At 46.1% G+C, this 25,509-nt stretch overlaps 2 protein-coding genes across 4 annotated transcripts; both read right to left on the reverse strand.

The window, feature by feature from the left end:
* Positions 1-10,529: 10,529 nt before the first annotated feature.
* LOC140536794 (uncharacterized) lies at positions 10,530-18,377 on the reverse strand. 2 transcript variants are annotated; one of them, XM_072658813.1, is made up of 5 exons: positions 17,823-18,377; positions 15,506-15,708; positions 11,973-14,729; positions 11,519-11,593; positions 10,530-11,287 (listed from the first exon to the last, which is right to left on the reverse strand). In XM_072658813.1, exons 2-5 carry the CDS (start codon positions 15,640-15,642, stop codon positions 11,038-11,040), a joined length of 3,219 nt encoding a protein of 1,072 aa, XP_072514914.1. In that variant the 5' UTR covers positions 15,643-15,708; positions 17,823-18,377; the 3' UTR covers positions 10,530-11,037. The 2 variants fall into 2 exon arrangements, with proteins under 2 accessions (XP_072514914.1, XP_072514915.1); XM_072658814.1 differs by having other exon boundaries at positions 11,128-11,328.
* Positions 18,378-22,453: 4,076 nt separating this feature from the next.
* cbln17 (cerebellin 17) lies at positions 22,454-23,974 on the reverse strand. 2 transcript variants are annotated; one of them, XM_072659270.1, is made up of 5 exons: positions 23,697-23,974; positions 23,520-23,561; positions 23,353-23,415; positions 23,139-23,267; positions 22,454-22,896 (listed from the first exon to the last, which is right to left on the reverse strand). In XM_072659270.1, exons 1-5 carry the CDS (start codon positions 23,971-23,973, stop codon positions 22,616-22,618), a joined length of 792 nt encoding a protein of 263 aa, XP_072515371.1. In that variant the 5' UTR covers position 23,974; the 3' UTR covers positions 22,454-22,615. The 2 variants fall into 2 exon arrangements, with proteins under 2 accessions (XP_072515371.1, XP_072515370.1); XM_072659269.1 differs by having other exon boundaries at positions 22,454-22,947.
* Positions 23,975-25,509: the final 1,535 nt, after the last annotated feature.

A 25,509-nucleotide genomic window follows, 5' to 3' on the forward strand; every position in this document is an offset into this window, starting at 1 on the left:
CTGAGCATTTCACACCACCAAACCCACCAACCCCCCACTCTGAAAGACCTCTTAACCAAACCTCCAGATAGTTTTAGTTCAGAAGTAAACTCACAGCAAAAGACAACTCTTAAAACAGTCTGAGCAAACTCACTTTGTGCAGGTGTGTGTGTGTGTGTGTGTGTGTGTGAGTGTGTTCCCAGCGCAGTCCCAGGCTTCCTCTCAAGCTCAAAGTGGGTGTGTGTTCAACCCTCCAGGGGCTCAGATCAGATCCTCTGTCTGTCTCTTCTCGTTTCTGTCCCTTCCCACAGCTTCCTCTCTCTCTCTCTCTCTCTCTCTCTCTTTCTCTCTCTCTCTCTCTCTCTCTCGCTCTCTCTCTTTTTGCACCTTTAACTGTTCCTCTCTCACTCCCTTTCTCCTTCGCTTTCTACCTCTGTCTGGCTCACCTCTCCCTTCCCTCCCGCCCTCTCCTCTCACTCGTTCTGACCTGCACTCCTCCTCCTTGATGTGTCTTCTCCCTCGCTCCACTCTCCCTCCCACACTCCCTCGTCCATTAGAGCCACTTGCAGTCCGTTTAGTGTCCAGCCAAGCCGAGGTCGCCGCACGTCACACTCAGGACACGGTGGTGGGGAACTGCAAACGCTGGCTGAATACAAATGAAAATGAATGCATGGACAAATGGAGCAGTGTTTATGGATTGATCCAGAGGAAGAAGAAAAGAGGGCTGGACGGCCTGTAACTGTCTGACGCAGTGCAGACAAAATGACAAAGGCTAAAGGTCAGGACCAGACCTGAACAGCTAGCACACCCCACCGTGGCCGGCTGTTGTTATTCTTGCTGAACCTTTGGTGCTAATGAAACTGTTTCTGTCCAGAAGTTTGGAGACACCTATACCTGTACACTTCAGTGTACACATATTGTGTAGGTCCCCCTAATATTATCCCACCCGAAACAGCTCTGGCCTGTCGACCTGTAGACCTCCGAAGGTGTCTTGTGGTTCTGGTTCATCAGTTGTCCTTTCTTGGACCACTACACACCAGGAACACCCGACATGACTTGACGTTTTGGACATCATACAGTTTGGTTCTTATCAAAATGACCTAATTTTCTCCCCCATCAATTGCATTGTCCCCAGCATTAGCAGGATGAGGACAAGCACATGCCCCCTCTGATCCATGTGATCCGATGCAGCATCACTAGGCAGTCAGCAACGCACTCAGAGGAAAGCGCCAGATCTCCAGCTCTGATACATCAGCCAACAGATGCCTGTGCCGGCCATCAACCCACCAGAAAAGAGAACATGGCCAGTTGTGCTCTCTCTGGTTTCGGCTGCTGATGGCGAAAAGCAATAGCAGCTCAGATTATTATGCATGCCCATTTTTCTTGCTTCCAGCACAGCAAGGTCCAGAACTGACTGTTTCCTTGCTGCCTTTGCCCCGCCTTCTTGACCGAAGTTATTGGAACCTGATAATCAATGTTTTCTACTTCACCTGCCAGTCATTATATACTGGGAAGCGTACTTGCTATCAATTTACCCAGACGTGACAGTGTATATGTCTTTCTGAGCATTCTCAGTGCTCGTTACCTGACAGCGATAGCTGTAGCCACCCATTCTTTATTAACAGAAGCATTACTGTATGTTCAGGCATTGTGCTGATAATCCTCAATAATCCACAAGCTTTAGTATAGTGCTTAGGTAATGAGCTGTGTTCCTCACACTGATACACAGCCTGCACTTTTATTGCTGACTTATTAAGTGGGAAGTAAATTGGGCTGATAAGGGGGCGAGATAGACGCTGCCTTTATTATGTGTGCGTAAGTGTGGGAATTAGTGGATAATAAATGTGGGGAAGGGACAATACAGATAATATATGCTGTATAAATAAGGCCATATGGATTGTACTGAGCCAAAACCGATAGGGAGGTTGTTATGGCTGTCCTGTGATATTGATACTCGTGGGAAAACAGAAAGAAGGACGTCATGGGGCCTCACCGCGCGACCCCAGTGCAAACACTGTAATAAACACCTGCACTCTTCAGGTAAGCTTGGCCGCTAAGGCCGCTAGGACGCTTGCGTTACACCACAGGCACCTTTCTGGGTTGAGGTGATATAGAAATTGACAAAAGCAACATGTATAACAACTGATACTCGCTGGAATGAGTCTTTATTAATGGCTATGTAGGATTATATCATGAATGGCTTAAGCAGATGTCATACACACCTCTTCAATAGTGCTCTTCAAGGGTCTATCGAAGCATGAAAGCTCAGAGAACCATTTCAATGCTTCGATACGTCTTTGCCGTTTGGAGATGATTCTATATAGCACCAAAGGTGATTTAAAGAACCTTTTTTAGCTTTGAATGTGTTCTCATGAATGTTGCCCTTCGGTAAGTTGGTACCAGCACAGATATATGGGCTTTGACCCTCTGGATGTTTACCTGAAGATCAGACACCAGCTCTAAGTACTAGTCAGTATGATCTAGCCTGACTGTAAAGGAATAGAAGAGTGTGTGGATCAAGGAGAGTACAGCTGGTAGATTATTGTAGTGCCCTCTATTGACCAGCTCTATTAATGCTGTGTCTATGATGAGTATGCTTTCATAATTCCCTAATCAAACAAAAAAAGCATACAAGTCATAATTTATAAACACAGTTCATCATAGGTATTTATATGTAACCACAACAACCCCAAATGCATTACATGTGTATTTGTATACATAATAAATAATATATTTATTATATATGTATTATATACATGTAAGTATCTATATGTAGTAATACTCCCAATAAATATGATGTTTATTTTATACGTATTGTGTATATATATATATATATATAATCATACCCTGTATGTATTACTCAACTTCTGAACTGATGTCTTTTCTGTTACATGCTCTCTCTCTCTCTCTCTCTCTCTCTCTCTCTCTCCAACCATTTACCCCAGATAAAATGGGAAGCATTTTTTGCACAAAGCATTTGCACTAATAACATTACTACCTCACTGGACTCAATATTTATTACACACTGCATAATTTGCACACTACCCCCAATTATTTATTATTCTCTGTCTGTACTGTGTTGTGTTGTCAGTCCGCACTTGTCTTGTGTTGCACTTGTGTTTTGTATGCACTGTCTATGTTGCACCATGGTCCTGGAGGAACGTTGTTTCGTTTCTCTGTGTACTCTGTATGTAGTTGAAATGACAATAAAACCCACTTGACTTGACATATATGTATATGTAATAACAATGTCTCCCATATGTATTACTGTGATATGCAATACATCTAAAAATACCCTATCAAAATATTCAGAGATGTCAACATAGAATTCACTAAGAATTTATTACGGCATCAGAGGGCACTGGAGGAAAATGTGAGCATCTATCTAAAGACTAAGGCGGAAATTTCACACAGCTGAAAGACTTCTACGTGGAGGAGTGGGAAAGCCTCCAGCTATTGGTTCATAGGGTGTCCTAACTTTTTTGCATTTCTATTAATTACATTTTACAAATTATTTTTCTTCAGTTGTGTGGGTTCTCTTAAAATTGTTTATGTAAATATCAAAAGTCCAGATGTTCAAATATCTAAAAAGGGTTTCATATATATATATATATATATATATATATATATATATATATATATATATATATATATATGTGAGTACCTACATGCCTACATGTAAATATAACATACCCCATATCTATGCATACACACACACTTTTTTCTTTGTATGTCTTGCAGTGTAATAGAGTGTGAAGCTAAGTCTCTGTCACTACCAATGTGACATTTGGCAACGCTTCAGCAACAAGTATATTTATAGAAATCAGTCAATCATCAGTTTCATTAACGTTAACACCTGGCCTTAAGGCTGATGAGAACCACAGCAGATGTACAGGACCAGAGAAAGGCAGGGAGGGGGGGGGTGTCATTATGTCTGAAAACTCAGTGTTGTTGAAGGAGGCTATATCCATGCAGGATTGAGTAATTGTAGACTGTATAAAAGCCCAGCCGCGATTACAGACACAGACACAGACACGATCAACCCTGCGCTCGTGTAGTGCGACAAATCGCTGTGTTTGTATGTTTGTTCCTGCATGCTTATGTCTCTCTGCGTGTACGGGGGTCTTCAGAAGGACGTTTCCTGTCAGCCGCATTACTCTCGCTCACTGGCTCTTCTGGGCCAATTAGCAGGGATTAAAAACGTCTTCTGGCGCTGGGATCCTGTCTCTGTCCATCATCCTCAGCCTAGCGTGCGTGCTAACAAGCTGCGAGGACCGTCTGCTCTCCAGTCCCCGGCCTGCCCTGGCACGCCCCAGCACCTTCTCGGCACGTCCCGGCAAACCTTGGCTTAGCTCGTCTCAGGGGCCTGCTGCTCCACATTCAGGAGGATTGAGTGGTGGGTTTCTTCTGAAGCTGCACCCTAAGGTCTTCCTACGTTTTAGGGTTTTGCAGTATAAAGCTAGCAGGCTAATGTGGCTAATGAGCAACAAATTATTATTATTATTATTATACGCCACCAACTGACAACAGGAAAGTGTTACTATTAGACTTGGGTCTTCGGTTTTGGAAATGTCCAGATTCGGTCAAAAGCAAACCTCACTGATTATGCTAGACTGCACCTAGTGACCCCAACCCCCCCCCCCCCCCCCCCCCCCCCCAATGACTAGTCTAATGGTCAGTGGGAACATTTCGAGGCCCACTCTAGATTAAACATTGACATTTAAAGCTCGTAAAAGACATTAGTATGTACACTTTATTGACAAAAGTATTGGGACACCTGCTCAATGTTCGCTGTTTCTTCTGAATTCAAGGGTATTAAAAGAGCTGATCCTGTTTTTGTTTGAGTAACTTTCTCTACTGTCCAGGGAAAAAGACTTTCTACTTTCTAGGAAACTCAGATGAGCACTGCTGTGAGGATTTGATAGCACAGAGCGACACAAGTGTGTGTTAGTGAGGTCAGGATGTTGGATATCATGGATGGAGCTGGATGGAGCTCCACCACCATCATTCCAGAGAACACAGTTCTTCCACTGCTCCACAGCTCAATGCTGGGGGGGGCTTTATACCGCTCTACTAGCCCACGCCTGGCATTAGGCGGCATGGTGCCAGTAGGCTCATGATGTTGATTTGCTTCTATTGGGCTATGTGCAGCGTAAAGTAGCTTAATGCATTGAATGCATTAGACTGGGTGTCCACAACTATTTGGACATATAGTCTATATTAGCCTTGTAGCTCCAGTGCCCAGCGGGGGTGCGGACAGGAAGATGTGGGGTCATGTTCCTATTCCTTCAGCTACTCTGCATTCAATCACATGAGGTTAAATATAAACGATCAAAGTTCAACTCCGGCCTCCAGCTCTAAATTCAGCCTGTTTTTTCCCCTCTCTCTTCTTGATTATTTAAATCCGATGAGATAAGAAATTCACTAAATAACAGCGCAGACACAGGGGGCCCAGATTCCCTGGCTGGCCCATCGCGCTCATTAACGCACTGCATAGGGAAGCAGCAGCTCAGTGACTGCGCTTCTGACACTTGATTGAGGCCAATTATTTTATTTTGTTATTGAAATGGCAGAATTGTCTTCGCTCAGCTGCCTTATTAAAGAGACGCTGCTGCATGTATTTTGCGTGGTAGACTTTACGTAAGGCCCTCCCTGTCCCTTTGTGGCCGTCCTCCTGCACCCTGCACTGGCAATGGACCTCACACATCTGCTCACCGTTAGAAACTCTGATGACAGGCCAGATGTGAGTGATGAAACACCTGACATCCGATCAGCGCTGAGGTGTGAGATTCTAACACCTAAGGGGGACAAAAAGAGCTGAACAGAGAGTTAGGGAGTTAGGGGATGATGAGGTGGGGTGGTGGGCATTCATCGACATCCTGCCCTCAGTCATGCACACTCTTAGCGCTGACTGCAATAACTTTGATTTCAGAAGGAACAATAAATGAGTAGGTGTCCCAATACTTTTGTCCATATAGTGTAGCTGTCTGCTGGTGTGGAGATGACTATTTTTACATGGTGCCGCTGCCCACTGAGCTACAAGAAATGATATCTTAGCAGGATCTTCAATCTTGTCTAAATCACTGAGAGACCATTGAGAAAAATAAGATTCATCTTAAAATTAAATTAAAGATTATTTCACTTTTTTTGTTGCCATTTTTACATGTTTTAAGATATTTTATCCACTGAAATGTTTTCTGAAATGTCTTTTTTCCCAGAAACAATAATAATTTATAACAACACATAAAACACTAAAAATAGTGTTTTTAATATTAAATATTAAAAACTTTTTAAATATATTTTTTAAATATTAAAAAAAATAATATAAATATTAATAATAAAATATAACCAATGAACAAAAGGAGAGGTTATTAAAATGGGAAATCTGAGAATCAAAAGATAACTCGGGTAACTCGGGTAGACTGGAGTTAAGATGATTGGTTGTTTTTATTGTGTGTGTGTATATATATATATATGTATATGTGTGTGTGTGTGTGTGTGTGTGTGCATGTGAGTGTGTGTGATAGTTGTGCCCTGGTGCTGTGTTCTGTCTTGTCTAATTTTCATCTCCATGAATGTCGCTTTCACCACAGCTACACACACACACACACACACACACATCAGCATTGTCAGGAGAACGGAACCCCTTGGAAATGAGAAGGCTGTGAGGGAATTTTTTTGGAGGGGGGGCTGAGTGCACCCATGTCCCACCCACACACTCTCCCCAGGGAGGCAGTACACTGCATCCTGCAAACGCACACACACACACAGTCTCTGGCTTGCTTTGGCTGACTCAAACAGACACAACCGATTCCATTTAAAGAGAGAAACAAGGCTAGAGAGAGGGAGAGAGAGAGAGAGAGAGAGAGAGAGAGAGAGAGGAGGAAGAATAAATAGAAGCTGCAGCTGGGGTGAGGTACAGAAAAAAGAGAGGGACTACATCTGGGGAGAGAGAGAGAGGTCACAGCTGGGGAGAGAGAGAGAGAGAGAGAGAGAGAGAGAGAGAGAGAGGGGGGGGGGTCACAGCTGGGGAAAGAGAGAGAGAGCAAGAGAGAGAGAGAGAGAGAGAGCAAGAAAAGTTGCATCTGGTACAGAGAGAGAGAGAGAGAGAGAGAGAGAGAGAGAGAGGGAGAGAGAGTTAACAGAAAAGAGTGTAGGTCTGTGTGTGTGTGTGTGTTTGGGAGAAGTATTGTTGAACCAACATAAACACACACACTTGATCTTATTATTGCCTCACACTCCACTGCTGCGCCTCAGGCTCTCTCACACACCAGCAAACAGGAGGATACTTCAGCATTCTGTAGCAGTGCGGGGCAGTTTGACCCATAAATCATTTCTACTGTATCGCCGCTGCAGTTAAAACTGCTGATCAGCTGCCAGCAGCCGCGCGCTATTGGAACATCTCACATAGTACACAGCAGCCGGACGGCGCTGCACTGAGACGCAGGGTTATGAGCTGTGTCAGCTAGCAGATATCAGACCATCAGACTATCAGCCCTATCAGACTCCCACTCATAAGCTAACTTCTGACCATCAGACTATCAGCCCTATCAGACTCCCACTCATTAGCTAACTTACAGACCATCAGACTATCAGCCCTATCAGACTCCCACTCATTAGCTAACTTACAGACCATCAGACTATCAGCCCTATCAGACTCCCACTCATTAGCTAACTTACAGACCATCTGACTATCAGCCCTATCAGACTCCCACTCATTAGCTAACTTCTGACCATCAGACTATCAGCCCTATCAGACTCCCACTCATTAGCTCACTTCTGACCATCAGACTATCAGCCCTATCAGACTCCCACTCATTAGCTAACTTCTGACCATCAGACTATCAGCCCTATCAGACTCCCACTCATTTGCTCACTTCTGACCATCAGACTATCAGCCCTATCAGACTCCCACTCATTAGCTAACTTCTGACCATCAGACTATCAGCCCTATCAGACTCCCACTCATTAGCTAACTTCTAACCATCAGACTATCAGCCCTATCAGACTCCCACTCATTTGCTCACTTCTGACCATCAGACTATCAGCCCTATCAGACTCCCACTCATTAGCTAACTTCTGACCATCAGACTATCAGCCCTATCAGACTCCCACTCATTAGCTAACTTCTGACCATCAGACTATCAGCCCTATCAGACTCCCACTCATTAGCTCACTTCTGACCATCAGACTATCAGCCCTATCAGACTCCCACTCATTAGCTAACTTCTGACCATCAGACTATCAGCCCTATCAGACTCCCACTCATTTGCTCACTTCTGACCACAACACAGGGTCCTCCTTCAATCGGACAGATGTTGAACTAAGCAGCTAAAGAGAGAAGAATCAGACACCAGAGAAAAGTTCCCGGACCCCCCAGTTAGCCTAACTGATGTAGGTAGCAAACAGATGTAGGTGGCTTACTCGCTAATTTAAGGCTTTAGTTTGTTTATCAGTTGTGAAATCATCTCTGTAATCCACTGTACTGATGATTTGAAGAGTTACCAACGTTTTGGCACAAGGATTAGCGTTAATGTTAGCCTCCTACATTAGCTCAGCTAAGTTAGCTTGTGGGCTAGCTAGCGAATCCGAGCTATCTACGCCACAGCCAGATCCACCAGGATTTTGTTGTGGATCAAAATGCTTGATTTTACAGCCAAATTTCTCAAACTTTGTGACCAGGTTAGAGGCAATATTACCGACGTTTTTAATGTAAACATATTTGAAGATTATGCGTATGAGTAGCTTAGCAAATTAATGTAAAAACGTAACTGGACAATTAGGTGTAAACTCTGAACAAAGAAAATCAGCAGATTAAAATTAATAACAATAATAAAAAAACAATAATAATGAAAAGACATTCTGATATCTAGTGTTATGAAATAACTCAATTTTGACCTTAAGCTCCTCCTTCTCCCAACTGAATGTCCTATAAATTCCTATATCTACACTATATGTCCAAATGTTTGTGGACACCCCTTCTAATGAAGGCATTCAACCGCTTAAAGTTGCACCCATTGCTGACACACACACAGCTTGTCTAGTCCTTGTTAAAGAGTATTGCCAATAGAATAGGACTCTCTGAAGATTTCATATTCCTGTAGGGTCTGGAAAGTGGATCCCAGTACCCAGCGGAGAAGCATGTGGATGTTTATAACAGAGGCATTGATGGTAGTTAACCTTCAGATTCTGGCTCTCAAGGGGTATCAGACGGCCTGTGTCACGCTGCCTGTACCCCCAACCCCTCCTTCCTTCGCCACCCAAACAATTTAAACTGGGCCTGGCTCGCAACTCCGCCTTCCCTCTGGAGCTCGTTGGTGTTTGGCCTCTGTGCTGCACGAAGGCTGGCCGTGAGGGCCACTTGCTCTTTGTCATGGAGAGAGGGGTCTGGAGCCTGCAGTGTAGCCGAACAGAGCCCCTGACATTTAAAGCTCCTGTCACATTACAGCCGCTGCGGCTAGATGTTTGGCTTTTCGCTTCCCCCGTCTTTTTCCCTGTTGAAGACTAAGTTAAGACTAAATCTGTTCCAAAATGGCACATTGCCCCCGGCAGTAGCTGATTCTTCAGACAAAGTTACTAGGGCATGAACGGAGTTTGAGTCGACGTGCACGTTTGAGTTTGCGTGGAGGTCTGAGCGCTTGTTGCAGAAGGATTCGGAAAGAGATTCAGAGGGAAAGGGGATGGGGGAAAAAATATAGTCACAGAAAGAGAGAAAAAGAGAAAGAGAGAGAGACCACGGATGTGCATGGCACCCGAACACAAATTCATAGCAGGTTTTTAGGTTTTTATCATGCCTCACTGAACCTTTCCGGCATGCCTTTGTTTCAATCCAAAGTCTTTTAAAAAGCCTGTAAGGCCTCAGATTGTTCTGGGCTTTTGAGACCTCCGGCATGCGTGCGCTTCCCTGAGGGGCCACCAGGAGCAATGCTGAGTCTCGCTCAGCTACCGCCCACCACCAAGGGCTGGATGAGCTGCTGTGCTGCTTAGAGCTGTGTTGTGTAAAAGCATGGAACCGTGTGCATGGTAGGCGGAGTTTCCTCTGGGGATAGGGGGGATATGCCCCTCTGTTCCCCAACCCCCTCCCCTCGTTGTTTTGTCCCTCTGACTTTGGAAGATGGCTAATTAGGGAAGGTCTACTCTAATATGAATTGCTGGGCTATGCCTGTGTCCAGGGTTAGGCCATTATGGACAGGATGACGAGACAAATGAATGTGTTTGTTACGTTCGGAAGTCCTGATCAGTCCTAACCTCCCTAGTGTTGTAGTCTTTCTCAGGTCTGATCCTGGAGGCTACCTGCCCTGCACATATTTTAGTGGACTCTTTGCTTTTACACACATCCTGTAAAGTCTCTAAAAGGCCTTGCTAATGAGCTGATTAGTTGAATCAGGTAGGCTGGGAGCTGGGAAAGCACGAAAATGGGCTGGGCAAGGTGTCTCCAGGACCAGGGTTGAGAAACACTGCATTAGCAGATGTTCCAGAGGAGCATAAACCAAGCTAAACCAAGGTCTACAATAACGTAACAGCAGCGAATACGTTCGGATCGATCTTTGCTTTATTGTTATGAAGATTAGATGCATATGGTAAACCAAAGGTTGTATGGTCACAGCAGCCACCGTCGGTCCACATCGGGTCTCCACTGCTAACCCCAGTCCACCTAAAACACTCCATAGCCCACTCCAAAATCTAGTGCCTAGTGCCATAGTGATGTCCATCTGCTTATCAAGTCCACAAACGAGGAGCATGATCCGTCAGGATGGGCGTCTTGCTGTCTGTGTGATGTCACGACCCAGGTGGAAGGCCCGAAGCATCGGAGGAAAATGTTACGCAATTCGCAGACTCGGCATGGAGCATCTTGTCGTGTAGTGCAAACTCACTTCACTGGATCCCATCAGTGAACAACATGGTCAGTCACTCTTCTGGACTGTAAGGACCCAATTCCAGTGGGTGATTCATGGTACTGGAAGCCTTCCTCCGGTTAATCGCCCAGAGGAGTGGTGAGCCATTCAGAGTCATGTGGGGGGACGAGAAGTTGAGGGGAAGAGAAACAGCAGGACCGATCTACTTCTTGTGGACCTTTCGCGGCAGCCAGCCAAACAACTTCCGGCATAGCTTCTTGCTCTTGACTTTGGCCTTGGCCTTGGGTTCTGTGTCGATGCTGGGAAGCGAGGGTACCTCCTCCTGATTCTGGGGCGTGGGCAGAGAAAGGAAAACAGGATTTTCCTCATCCTGTAACTCTCTCACCGGGGAATCCAGAGGCTGCAAGACCTCCTTGAACTGCCGCTCCTGCTTTCTGAAGTCGTACTCCACGCTAGGAGATATGAGGTAGAGAGAAAGAGACTCTCAGAGAGACTGAGAGGGTGCATGGGGTTTTGGGTATCAGCAATAGGTCAGCAAAGATGTCATTTACAAGGCTAATGTAGCTAGGATCGACAGTATGTGCATGTCGAGGGGGAAACCATGCAAGCAAGCTGGATAAACAATGGTGCTAAAGGCTTGTTCCCCGCTGGGAAGCTCTGTCAGGTTGGGAGGTCTCGCTCACCTGTAGATGATGCATGCCGTCTCTTGGCAGGTGGAGCAGTCACTGAGGTCCTGACCGGTCCGGAAACATCGGCGTCTACAGAGAGAAACAACAGGTGGTGGCAGGGTAGAAAAATGAAGCAAATATGGCCGTGTTTCCAGCCTATCAATCACCTCTCTAATAGCTCTCAAGGGCCAGTTAAAAAGTGCTGAACTTTCTCTTAGAGCTGACTAAACTGCATTATGAATGGGGAAAAAGGCATTGGACCAGCTATTCTGTATGCCACTGTGCTCCTGGTATTACTTGCAATCACTTTTAGTCTTTCAGTACCCAACTCACACCTCCGTGTAATGCTTTTGGCTGAAATCCCTCTCTCCCTCCCTCCGTCCCTACCTCCCTCAGATCACTCTCTCTCTATCTATCTGTCTCTCAATCTCTCACACTGTTTCTTTCTCATTCTCGCCTTCTCACTCACCCTTTGCTGAGAGCATGGCTCATTTCCAAGTCCTGGATGATATTAAGGAGGGTTGCGATCCTCTCCTGGTTGGCCTGCAGGCTGGCCTCCACGTTCTCCAGCCTCTTCTGCGGGTCCTGATTCCTGCTGCATTCGAGAGAAGTAGGCAACAGCAGGGCCAAAGATGGAGGGTGGTAGTGTGTGAGGGCACAGCGACCATTCGGGATCGGTCCGCTAATGGGTAACACAATACTGGCCTGCGAATCAGTCTCTAACTCTTGGTCTGGTTCAGTGTGATTGAGGCTGCTGAGGTTTTGTGTTCGTAGCTGAGAAGGCAGGTGCGGAACTGCGTTTGGATTGGGATCTGCATTTGTGCCTCTTTTCCTGGTGACCTCGATTAATAATTTAAATGCTGGATGGAGCGGAGGTGCGTGAGTAGGTTTGGGAGGCCTGCAAGTGTGTGGGCAGAAGGCGTTGGGTGTCCTCGGCGGTACGGAAGGCTGAGGTGTGGCTTGCTGGTGTGCCGTTTGCGATTCAGGGATCGCAGAGGGTTCGCGGTTGCCGTGAATGTCTTTTGTTGTCTCCGCCGCAAATGTGTGACTTGCTTTCACATCCAACACTGGCTCAGCTGCACCTTCAGAGGCGACTTTAGCAGAGCTTGTCGCTTCTGCAGACGAAACGCCAATTCCGTTATCCAGTCTTTCTGTGATGGACATAGCACTAGCCACTTGCGCAGCCTCTGCTAGGCCATTAAGACTTGCTTTAGGCTGCTCCACGCTGTTGGAATGCACTTCCACGAACGCTTGAGTGGTTGTAGACGCATTGGACCTGGTTAAAAGGCTTGTAGTTGTGACAGGACTTGGGTTAAGTGCGGCGCTGGGATGGATGGTTGTGTAAGAGGTGTGGGACAGTTTACACTCTGTACCACTTTGGTTATTTAATATGCTAGGCGGTTTCGAGTGAGTGTCAATGTGCGGGAGAGTGCAGCGAGGTGATACGGGCAAGTCAGCGGCGCCGGAAGGCTTGCAGTGCGCAGTGTTCGGCTGTGAATTTGTGCAGTGCGACGTTTGCGTATCCGCATGTAAGAATGTGTCACTGGCCATGGAGCGTGTTTGAGTGGATGTGGATGTGCTGCTAGCTTTGGAGTAATTAGAGTCTGAGGTGGCTGAGGGCTTGGGGTCCGTGCTAAAATGGATTTGCGATACTCTTTGAGGTTTAGCGCTTGGATTTGCGTCTAAGGAGACAGAAGGTCTTCGGTGTGTGTTCTGCCCGGCGTCTAATCCATTTGGAAGTTTGACGTCTGTATTAGGGTGCGAAGTGCTCAAAGGTTTGAAAACTGTATTCAAATGACTCGGTGCTAAGCTTTGATCTGGAGCACTTGTGGGTGAATGCGAGGTGGCTGGAGGCTTGGGGTGTGGATTAACATGGTTTGATTGAGCAGTGTGGCAAGTGCCTTTGGCATTTGTCTGGAATATGGTGGTCTTTGGTGTAGTGTGCTGGACTGTGCCCGCCGTGGTGATTGATTCACAGGTTTTAGGGCAGGAGTATTGTTGAAGCGTGTCAGCGGGACGAGAATTCATGTCTGGCTTTCTGTGTGGCTGGACAAAGGTCAGAGGTTTGGAGTGTGTGTATGTGGGTTGTGTACCATTACAATATGATGTGTGCGGCACTCGGCTGTGTGCAAGGGGGTTGCTCGGCACGTGTGTTTTGGCTTGGGTCGTCACGATGCTATGCTGGTGAGTATGTGTGGGCAGGGTTAGCACAGGGGCTCTGGGTGCTTGTGTTGTGTGTGACAATGAAGCAGTAGGCTTTTGTGAAATGGGACAGACACTCGAGTGTGCCTCCTGAATCACACTCACTGCGACTGTGTGTGTGTATGGAGATGACGTGTTGAGAGGTGTTGTGTCTGTGTGTGGAGGGGCAGTACCCGCGTATCTCCTGGTTGATGGATATCTGGTGAGCTTTAACACCTCCGCCTCCTGCGCAGATGATAACGGCTGGTCATTGTTAATGTTTACACTCGGATAAGGTGGAGGCCGCATTGCTGCCGACCCTTTGTCTGTTTGCATAGCTTTGTAGGTAGTGTATTTCTCCGTCTGCACACATAGGGGTGAAAGCGGACCTCCCGTGTCCTTCCCAGGGTAGAACGGGGTTGCTGGGCTGGATCCGAGACTGTCTGACCCAGCAGATGTGGGTGAAGCGATGCTTCGGGTGGTGCTGTAAAGAACTGCGGCCAAAGGGTTTTGTCTCCCACCACAGGTGCTGCAGATTCTCTGGGGGGGTCTGTGTGGAGGGGAGCATGGGGGAACTTTCCTCTTCCCGAAGTGCGCTGCAGTTTTGAGCCCTGGAGATGGCTCCTCCCCCTCGCTGATGTCACTGCTGATCCCCCCGATCGCCTCAGAGTCAACCACGCTCCCGTTGGTAAAGCGGACGTCCCTCCTCCCTTTTGACCTGCCGTTGACAACTCCCCCATGCAGATGAGGGTTGGTTTTGATTCTGCGAGCGTGGCAGTGCACCTCCGTTTTGACTCCTTTGCCAGCATCCTCAGTTAAATCACTGTCCACACCTTGGAACGTCACACCCTTCTTTATCTTTGTGTCAAGACTCCTTTGTTTCACAAAAATGCTCCTTTTTTGCCCTTTCTTACCCTCTTCCTCTGAGCCCAAGTCCTTAGGGATGTGACCGTTGGGTGGCATGCTCGTTCTCTTCTCCGACGGGACGGTAGCGCTGTCTGTCTGCTGGGTCTCTGACTGGGACCGGCAACTTCGTAAAGTAGGCCTGCAAAAAATAAACAGAGCATCACAATGTGAAGGGGATTGGGATGGGATTGCTTCATGTGGTACATTAAAAGCTCACCAGTGAGTCTCTCACAGTTTTTGGCCTCTTTATGTGTTTGTTGGATCATCAAAATGCCTCGATTTGCACAGAAACTGGAACCTCTGAGCATCACAGCTCACAGTAAAACATGTTGATTTGTCAGTGTCAGTCTAAGTGTGTTGCCTGTCGGATTTGCTGCGGTCTGTCGTCACTGCAAAGCTGTTCTCCTGGCCGGTATCAGGTTCAGAGTGGCTTCAAATAACAAGCCTTTCATTATAGGAAAACCTTCAGCCTGATGGACAGAGACTTGACACTCGCCTAGCACCAGAGACGGTGGTTTGCACCCGTGCCCCCTGAGGCTTGAGGCTCGGCTTGCGTTTAGAGACTAGAGACTTGTCCCAGAAGTGCATCATGGAGACTTTCCAGAATCCCTAGAGACCCAACACCCCTGCGCTCATGCCATAGAGACTCAACACTCAACTCGTCCCCAGAAACCCAGGGCTTGACCCAGACTTGCCTTCCCAGAGACCTGACACTGGACTCAGGCCTACCCCTTTAGAGACCTGAGCCTAGATTCTAACTCACAGACTCGACTACACTTCTGCTCGCACTCCAGAGACTCATCTCCACCATAGTGAGTGACCAAAAAAATGGTCGTATGGACCTATGTTGACCAGTGGAGGACACTAAACACGCCTATGCTGATCACTGGTTTAAATATTAAGACATTGCCTCACCGTATAGCGGGCGATGTCTGCACCCCGACGTTACACTGATGGGTCCATGTGAGAGCCCTCCAGCCACGGACCCCCACCAGAGCGGGCACTCCCAGCACGGGCACAGGAGTGGTCAGGTCGGCCGCCCGTCGACCCATCTCCACAACGACTGGCTCAGCAGGACACCAGAGCAGAAATCAGGGCATTTGGCCACGCTGTTGCATCTGAGGGGAAAGGACAAGGGTGGCCTTAGAGGTGACTTTAGACTGTCGAGGGAAATAATCTGACAAGCACAGTTGCTTTGGGAAACATGACAACAGCTCGAGTGTGTGAATGAACAGCTTGGCTTGTGCTGCACGTGGCCATTAGTATGAATACTGATCAGGAAGGCGCCTTCCAGAATGGAAAGTCAGTGTAGCATGATAATCAAATGAGGCTATATCAGAATACCTTAGTGGAAGGAAATGGACCAAATGGCTCTGGGAGGGATATCATATTCGGAGCTGCTGCCAGAGGTTTTGTTCCCCAGGAGAAGATATTGTACCGGGTCTCACACGCCTGACAATTCTGCCAAAATACTCAATTAATATCTTTTTAGGGGGTCGGGTCAATCACAGGGCCTTAGAATTGAGTCTCAGCTCTTGTCCGAAGACAGTATCTGGATACCCAGTTTTGACCAAATGGTCAACACTCCTAACCAATTATTGCCTACTAACCTATGAATTTACAACCCTGATAAGCACCCTGTTCCCAGTCTCAGATCCTGTCAGTTTCCCAGAGTTTCAACTTATTATTGTCCGAACCCATGGATAGCAATATTACCTGTCATTTTAATAAGTGGCATCTATCAGGATCTATCAGGAAGTGACGGTATACCCCCTAAACCATATTGTAGACAGGCACCAGTATAGCGCTGAGCAAAGCAAAGACGTATGCTAAGGTCTAAAGGGGCAGATCAAAAGAGACTGCTTCTGCTGTTTCGGTAATGCTCTGTTACTGCTGTCTCGCAGCCGGTGACCTGAGAGCAGAATACCTGAACTGCAGAGAACACACTCCATTGATTTGGATGATTCAGAAGGGCGAGCGAGGGATAGATAGAGTGAGAGAGGCAGTGGCTGTTAAGGTGACTGATTCTTGGTTCGAAAATGCATGGGGATGCATGTCAGGTCTATAGCGATAGTGTAGGTTTTATTTTTTTGGCAACAGTCAATAGAGGGGGGGTGCTTTGCTCTGACCCTCCCTGTGTCTGCTGCTGCTGCTGCTACCTGGACCAGTGCCTGGCCGCCTGCCGCCGCCATCCTCTCTCGCTTAGCCCACCTTAGGCAGGTTGATAATTTATGCATTAATGCTAACGACTTCATTAAGTCCTGACAAAAGGGGGAGATTAATCAGTGACCAGTGAGAAATTTACTGACGCATGACTCAAAGCAGCAGCTGTTTCTTAAAAGAGAGAGAGAGCGGGAGAGAGCACTAGAGAGAGAAAAGGGGAGAGAGAGAGAGTTTTGTTAAAGCATATAAAGGCACAGGAGCCAGTGGAGGAGGGAGGAGGAGGAGGGGGGGGGGGGTTAGTAAGCCATACTACATCCATTAACCCCCTAAACTGCAGGCCTATTCAGCTCTTAATCCTAAAGCGTATTATCCAGTATGAATTGCCCAGTAACTATTATGGACTATAAATGATTCAATAATCGTTATGCACTATGAATTATTCAGGAAGCACTACCCTAAGGACCTAAATGTGGGCCTACATTCTAATTCCTAACTCTTGCGACTACGTTCATAGTTCAAGTTACTTAGCAATTCATAGTGGTTGCTGGATGAGCCTTCCTGAATAATAAGCCTAGAGCTGAAAGGGTTAAACACTGGAGCTGCAGTGGGACTGCATGAAAGGCCTCATCACATTTACTCACTTTCAGCAATAACTCAAATGTCCCCCCCCTCCCCAAGCCGTCCCCCCGTCCCCCCATCCAGCAGCTATGCGTAAACACCGCACCAGATCGGCCTGTCACTCGTCCCCTCGGGCACTGCTCTTTTGATGTCATGTTGTGGACGTCAGGCTGACCCCTTTGGACTCTGGATGCTTGCGGACTGCGGTCGCCGAAAAAAAACAACCCCCCAAAAAAACTCTATCCCGGGGACTCATCCCAGTGCCCCGTGAGTGACAGGACCCAAATTAGCATGCGTGATCTTGCAGAGATAGGACATTCCAACCCAGAAACTCGTCTTCGCGTCCAAACCAAATGCCGAGACCTCCAGCCTCGGAAACTTTGCGCCAAAGCAAGAGCGAGGTCCAGCCATCCAGCAGTCAGGCATTTTTTTTTAATCTGCCAGAACTTACCCCTAGAACTCCAGAGCATCCTGCAGCCCTCGCTGCCTCTCCTGCAAAAGCCTGAAGATAATCTCCTGAAGATAGAGCTGCCCTCCTTCAAGTCCTTTTAGGTCCTTCAGGTCAGGAAAGTGAAGTGGCCGCTTATCTGACGTGACTCACGGCTGCACGTGAGCTTCAAGCGAAACACCTGTCCACTCTCATAAGCTGGACATAAGCGGGCAGCAGCCATACTCGCAGAGACAGGCGACTGGGTGCTGTCCTCCTCTCTCCTCCCCTCTTCTGTCCTCCTGTCCTCCGTCCTCCGTCCTCCGTCCTGCTCTCCTGCGTTCCGTTCCGTACCTCTCCTCTCCTCTCCGCTGCTCTGCTCACTGTGTGCTCCTCGTTTGTTGTGATTCGCTCTCACCTTTACATGCTGAAGCAGCAGGAGGCATCGATCTGCATTCTGTTTCTCGCTCACACACACACACTCTCTCTCTCTCTCTCTGTGTTTCACACACACACACACACACACACACACACACTATCTCACAGCCTTTTCCCTTCCCTCCTGCCTGCACTCCCTCATTCCCTCATTTCAGCGCAATTTAGGATGCCTCTGACCCAGCACTCGATATGTATGTGTGAAAGAGGGGCGAGAGAGAAAGCTAGAGAGAAATAGAGAGAGAGAGAGAGAGAGAGAGAGAGGAAGAGAGAGAGGAAGAGAGAGAGGAAGAGAGAGAGGAGAGAACAAGTGCACTAAGGGGCTGTGTGAAAAGTACCAACAGGAAAGAAAAACAGATGGTCACAGGCAGTCGAGGGATTGCTGGAGTGGCAAGCCGACTAAACGCCAGCATATACACAGATGAGCCACAACATTAAGACCTCATATACTCTTGTTATGTACTGGTGGTCTTTTGCAAGTCGACCCACCCAGGCATGCACTCTATAAGACCTCTGAAGGCATCCTGTGGTATTACAGCAGTAAGTCCTGTAAAGCAGACTGGTTATCTCACACTTCCCCATTGAGATGTGCGGATTTTACTAAATTGCCCATGTTCCTAAACGACTAGGGATCTGTTGCTGGACCTGACCGAAACGAACACGTCCCCAGAACACGTGTGCTTTGTGTTACCTAGGAGATGCAGATGCAGGTTTAGGTGAGGTCATATGTGGGAAGATGGGGTCAGCATCGCCTGGCAGACTGCAGAGAGCGGTGGAGGCGAGTGGCACGGCACATGTTGGAGGATACCCTGCGTTCGGGGCAGATGTTGCCTTATACAAATTTCCGTTCCGCCTTAAATGGAGCCGCAGTACTAGCTGACATGTACTAGCGCCAGAATGTAGCTGCTGCATTATTTAAGGTGGAATGTGAAGTAAAATATGAGACGGCACTTTCTGTGCTCAGTTGTATTGGCTATCGAAAGGACCCTTTCGGATTGAGCTAGTGACCAGTGTATTTGGTCAGCGTATTTTTCAAATATGTCAGATCATGTAGTGTAACCCCCTCTTACGTTGTCATGCCAGAAAGGCAGGATCGGACTGAGATCTGGGGAATCTGGAGGCCAGTACAGCACCTTGAACTCTTTACCATGTTCCCTGAACTGTTTCCAGACAAAGAGTGCAGTGTCTGCGGGAGGGGTGGGGCATTATCTTGCTGAAAGAATCCACTGCCATCCGGGGACACATTTTTTACATGGCCACGGACTGAAAGGCTGCTGTTCAAGAAAGAAGCCCATGCTCCAAAATAAAGGTGAGGCATTCAACCCCAAGAACACTGCACCAGCTGGTGGTGGTGGTAGCAACATCTTTTGGGGCTGTTTTGGAACTGGTACCAGAGTTGCCCAGAGTTGATAAGAGAATGAAGGAGGACGACCTCAGAATCCTTCAGCATGACCTTAAAGTGTAGAGCTTAGATGGTTGAAACCTGGACTCAATTAGGTTCCAACAAGACAATGATCTCAAAGACATGTCAGAGGTGGTTTTTATAGTCATGGTAAAAAAATACCGGCACCCCTGAACTTCTTTCAGAAAGTGCACCACCACAAGGTTGTTGCAGTTACAAATGCTTTGGTATTCCAATGTTTATATACAGAGCTCCAGAAATGGAGACAAAGTTTTCAAAAATATAAAAAAATATTGCTTGCTTAACCCCTTATGCTTCTAATCAGTAACTACAGGCATTGCATGTTGTTCCTAATTTAGAACAGTAAACAGTTGTTCCTGGACATGGACGGAGGAGAGCGCAAGTATATTTTATATCAATGATATAAACAACATAAAACTTGGATTTAAAAATAAATATTTTTATTTAAAAAATGTTTTTCTATGATACAGGCCCTTTAAACCATCTCGTCTCGTCTCGCCTTGTCATTTGAGTGCGAGCTGGGCTTTAAATGGGACAGATACTTACTCATCCAGACTCACTCAGCATGAAGCCACCGAGCCGCAGTCTTACTAAACACTGTGATTTTTCTACATCACGTCAGCTTAAATAAATCTCCGGCTGCTGCCGTGTTCTAAGTTATCATTTTCAAATCAAAGGACCCACCTGGTGCCACAGAGCATTCGCATCAGAGTGCAATTGGGCAAATGGACGATATTTAGCAAGGTGGCATGAAAAGAGCGTGGCATTTTGCCTCAGCACTAGAAGACAGAATATACAGAAAAAAAACATAGAGATTAACAAATACATCTTATTGGAGTTATGAAATAACCAAATTTTGGGAGGAGGAGCATGCCTGAAGCCCCTCCACCCCTCCGTCTCCTTTTTGCAATTTTCAATTTCTTACTCTTAGATCCTCTCAACGACTGCAGAAAACATAAACACCGTGTTTACGTTTCCTTCCGTTCTACAGAAGTGAATAAAGAGACTCGCCTACTCCTTTAGTAGACCCGCCCCCTTCTCCCAGACAGAGCCTCAGTGTCTCAGACCGTCTTCATTGAGCTTCCAGTGCAGAAGCAGAGCGGATTTCCCCCTGGACTCCCAGTCTGTCCAGTAAGTGGACAACAGCTCCACCAGTAGAAGTGCAGCTCATGTAAGTTCCTCTACAGCTCAGCTTCTCCATGTACTGACCAGAGAGGATGCCATGAAGGTCCTGCTGCAGACGAGCGCTCTCTTCCAGACAAGACTGTCTGTCTGTCAATCACTTCATTCCTAAGTGTAGCCCCGCCTTCTTCTGATAGAGCAGAGTAAGGGTTAAACTGATGTCTGAGGGAAATTAAAAATGGGTCAGTATCAGCACAGAGAGACTAACTGCTGGAACCTGGAGAGTTTTGTCATTAAAACATATGGGGAGTGGGCGGAGCTACACATCATACTGTAACCAGCCAGCAAAGGCGCTAGACCTGTGTTGCTTCACTTTTGAGAGACTTTCCATATTTGCACTGTCCATGTTTTCTACAGTCATTGGCTCCACTTGTGAGAGGGGGGTCTGGCCTTCTGTCTCAAAGCAGAACTAGCAATGATGCAGGTAACGTATTTATGATGTTTCTGTACAAATATTATAAGATATAAGATATTTATCCTCCATGTTTTTATCATTTTATCCAGCTTCTTCATCTTGAATGCCTGGAGGTAGATAATCTGTCTTCCAGTGCACTCTCAGTACAAACGGTGGGAGCGAGGTGGTACCCTCAGGGGTACATTTTCAGTACCATAAGTCAGAGAACATAATTGCACCATATTCCTTTGCCTGGGTCCTACGATTTCCAGGTGTGCAGAACCTTTTCCCTGCGACAAATCATAATGGGCTACTGAGGACCTCTTCCTTTGAGGCCTTGATGATTTTTGGGAGATACTTGAAATGCTGACGTTTAAGTCCACAGTCACCAGCTGCACTCTTGTAAGAGTCTGCTGCCACCCTCTGGACAGTTGTTGTTATTTGCTAGAACAGTTTTAAATGATCACCTGTACTTCCATAAAAAGGATAGACTGAAATCTTAAATCTATACTGAAATGAAATGTGAGATTTAAGAATGCATTTAACATTGAAATACATTTAATATATTTCTAATTTTTTCCCATGCATGAAGTATACGCATAATCAGCAGAGTGACACCATTGGTGGCGTAGTTATTTTGTTGTTCTGAGAAACAAAATTAAGATTTTCTCCTAATTTTTTAAAACAAATATGCACCTAAAGAAATGCTAATTTATGACACGTTTTAATAAAATAATTAAATAAATAAACAAATAAATACATACATAGATAAGTAAATATCTATATATATAAAAACTACCCCCCCAAAAAAACATATTTTTTAAAAATTATATATATATATATATATATATATATATATATATATATATATATATATATATTTTTTTTTTTTTTTTTTTTTTTTTTTTTTTTTTTTTTTCCTGTTTCCTTTTTTTTTTAAGTTCCTGTGGTACACCATGTGGTTGGCTGGGTATTACTGGTGTAATTGTATCACTGTTACAAAGTGCACAAATAGTTGCACCACATTGACATCCAAGGAAAATGCAATAACATGCAATCCAATGCAATAAAAATGCAACTATATGGGAAAATCTGGTTGGAATAGTGTTGAAAAATCCAGCAAAAAATGATATAAATAATAAATTATATAAAGAAAGAGAATAGAAATATCAAAAAGTAATAATAATAATAAATAGAAGAAGAAGACAAAGACTCAAAACAGACAAAAGATGTGCATTTATTTTAGTTACATAAAAAACACTGTAAACCTGAGCTCATAAAATTTTTTTTTTAAAAAGTAGATACTATATAATACACATGTATTCATATGAATATTTAGGCTTAAGGTGTGCTGCGTCCACATCTTTACCAGTAAAAACATTTCTACATGGGAAACAGCAGGAAGCCACTGAAAGTGCAATGATTATCAGTGTTATCAAAAATGTTCCGGCCACTTTTGAGCTTAACATACACAAGATCACCTTTCTCCAGTAGCAGAGTGACGCTATTCGAGGCATACTCGTGTACTCCGTCTGGGAATTCAGACAAAAAAAAGATTTTCTCCTGGTTTTTAAATAATTCTGCACCTATCCAGTGTGGGGCAGTATAACCAAAGATATTTAACCTGAAGAAATAGACTCCTCTCACTGGTGCGGTGAAGATACCTGCAGCAAGAGAAACACCTGGGTCAGCACTGAGCGTCCCAACATCACCACCTGTTGGACCAACGATGCCATAGTAGAACTACTTTTGGTTCCAAAATGAACCTTTACATCCAGTGAAGGTTATTCAGACCTTTGGATGGGTCTTCACACTCACCCATGTCTATTATTATCATGGCTCATGATGGAACCACAAGTGGCAAGTCTTCAGGTCCAGTGTTACAGTAAGAGTACAGTGTGTTTACCTGTGATTGGACTGTAGGCGTTTCCCACGTTTGTGAATTCTTTGCTGAAAACCAGCAGGGTGTCGACATCGAAAGGTCCAAGGTGTCCAGATAGGCCTGAGCCAAACGAGAACGCCACCTTTTGAGTGTCTGAGAACAGAAAACACTGTTGTTGTTCCTGCTCAGCTGCTTTGAAAACGACCTTCTCGTCCCACACTGATGTGTATCCACTTACTAGCATTCTCGTCTCTCAGGGCTTCCAAACCCAGTTCAGCATAGGTCACTCTCCCCGCCAGCGCTGTAAAACACGCAAAGCAATGTAAGCCGATTTTGGACCAGTTGATCCATTTTCCCTAAACAATCAGTCGTTATAAACCTTTTACAAGCACAGTCTTATTCTACCTGCATGTCCTTGCTTCATCTCCGCCATGTGGTTCTTTACGGCTTAAACACAATAATTAAAGAAACAGCATTAAAGCAAGCAATGAACAACATTAAAGGTATTTAATATTATAAATTATGTGAATCATTATTTAAGAGCCTTTAGGTCAGATCCAAAAACAGTCCTTCAATCAGTACCTGCGTTCTCTTTCTTCAGCTCCTCAATCTGACACTGAGTAGAAGCTAACTGGACCCTCTGGTCCACCACCATGTTCCTCAGCTCCCTCAGCTCGGTCCACACGTCGGGCTGGACGGTGGTTTGGTCTGTAAGCAGCTCTGGTCTTTCGGCACGGCTCTGGTTCTGAAGCCGGTTCAGGCTGGACTGCAAGTCCTCTACTGAGAGCTGGCCATCACCTCTCTGGAGCTCAGCACAGGACAAGCTGAAGAAAAGCAGGACCACACTGCTGACCCTCATTCTGACTCGTTAAGAGTTAATAGAGTCTCCCACTGGCTTCCATTTATACACTCACTTCACACACACTGTACACACACACACACACATACACACACACACACACACACACTGTTACTGAGGTGATGTTAGAACAGGTGTGAATATTTCAAAGCCGTCCTTGAGATAAAACATGGGAAAATTATCAGCTGGTGCGTATTTAAAAGCAGAGGTGTTCTAAACAACTGGGTCAGAACATCTCCAGAACATCAGGCAGGCTTGATGGGGGTCTTGCAGGATGTTCCCGGTATGCAGTGGTCAGTAAAAGGTTCATAAAACAAGGCAACAGTGAACTGGAGACAGAGTCATGGGCACCTAAGGATCCATAGAGGTCCCACCTCACAACTTACGGGATCTGCTGCTAACGTCTTGGTACCAGATACCACAAACAACTCTGACTTTACCACTACGTCCCACAGCCTCAGCTCTGTCTCACCTCAGCTCCCTCAGATCAGTCCACACATAACACTGTATGTGGTGGTTTGGTCTGTAAGCAGCTCTGGTCTTTCGGCACGGCTCTGGTTCTGAAGCCAGTTCAGGCTGGACTGCAAGTCCTCCACCACTGAGAGCTGGCCATCACCTCTCTGGGTAGATTTCCTAGTCTCCAGTGGTTCCTAACCCTGGTCCTGGTGGACCTCCTGCCCCGCATATTTCAGAGTTTACCCATCACACCTGATTCAGCTAATCTGATAATTACTAAGCCATTCCTGAGCTGAGGTGGTCCGTCAGAACCAGCGCTGGGAACCACTGACTTACTTTGCCACGTGAATCCGCTGCCGTGCTGAGAAAACATCTGCATCAGTGTTTTTGGTTATGCATTTGTTGCAATGTTATAAGCTACTGCTAGAACAAAGAATGGCTCTGTGGTCAGAAGCTGACCGTAGGTGAAGGGATAATACCAAAATACAAAAACCCAGAAACAAATAACATGTTGACCCCTGGTTAAAGCTGTGGCAATTACACTCGTGGCTCAATAATCATCCTTTGTTAGCTTTAACATAAGTACGTACTTGGCACACTGCCGTCCTGTGGTGTTTATGTTCCAGCTGGCTCTAGTTAGGTTTTCTCATGTCCCGGCCCTGTTAATTTTTAGCCAGCATGATTTTTTAAAAGGAACCGTTCAGGACTCACTTTTGAAAAACCTCTCCAACGATGAAGGTCGTAGTAGCGGCTCTAGCTCTGCTTGTGGGTATCTGGGCTGAAACTCTTCAAGCTGACATCGCGGTCCGATCAGAGGATGAAGTTCGGTCCGAAGGAATCCCTGAGCATGAGAAATCTGACCATTGCAACATATGCGTTGAGCTGAGGGACATGGTGGTGGAGCAGAGGGTGCAGCTACAGGAACTCAAGGAAGAGAACATGGGTAAATGACCTGCATACAGCACTTGAGTGCAATCTTTGGGACACCTCAAAGTGACCTCAAAATGAACCAGGTGATTAAGGCTGTAGAGCTCGAGAGCAGAATCAACCTCCAACCTTCGTCAAATCAAGAAAGATGAA

The sequence above is a fragment of the Salminus brasiliensis genome, chromosome 16 (assembly GCF_030463535.1).
Source record: "Salminus brasiliensis chromosome 16, fSalBra1.hap2, whole genome shotgun sequence".
Taxonomy (NCBI): Eukaryota; Metazoa; Chordata; class Actinopteri; order Characiformes; family Bryconidae; genus Salminus; species Salminus brasiliensis.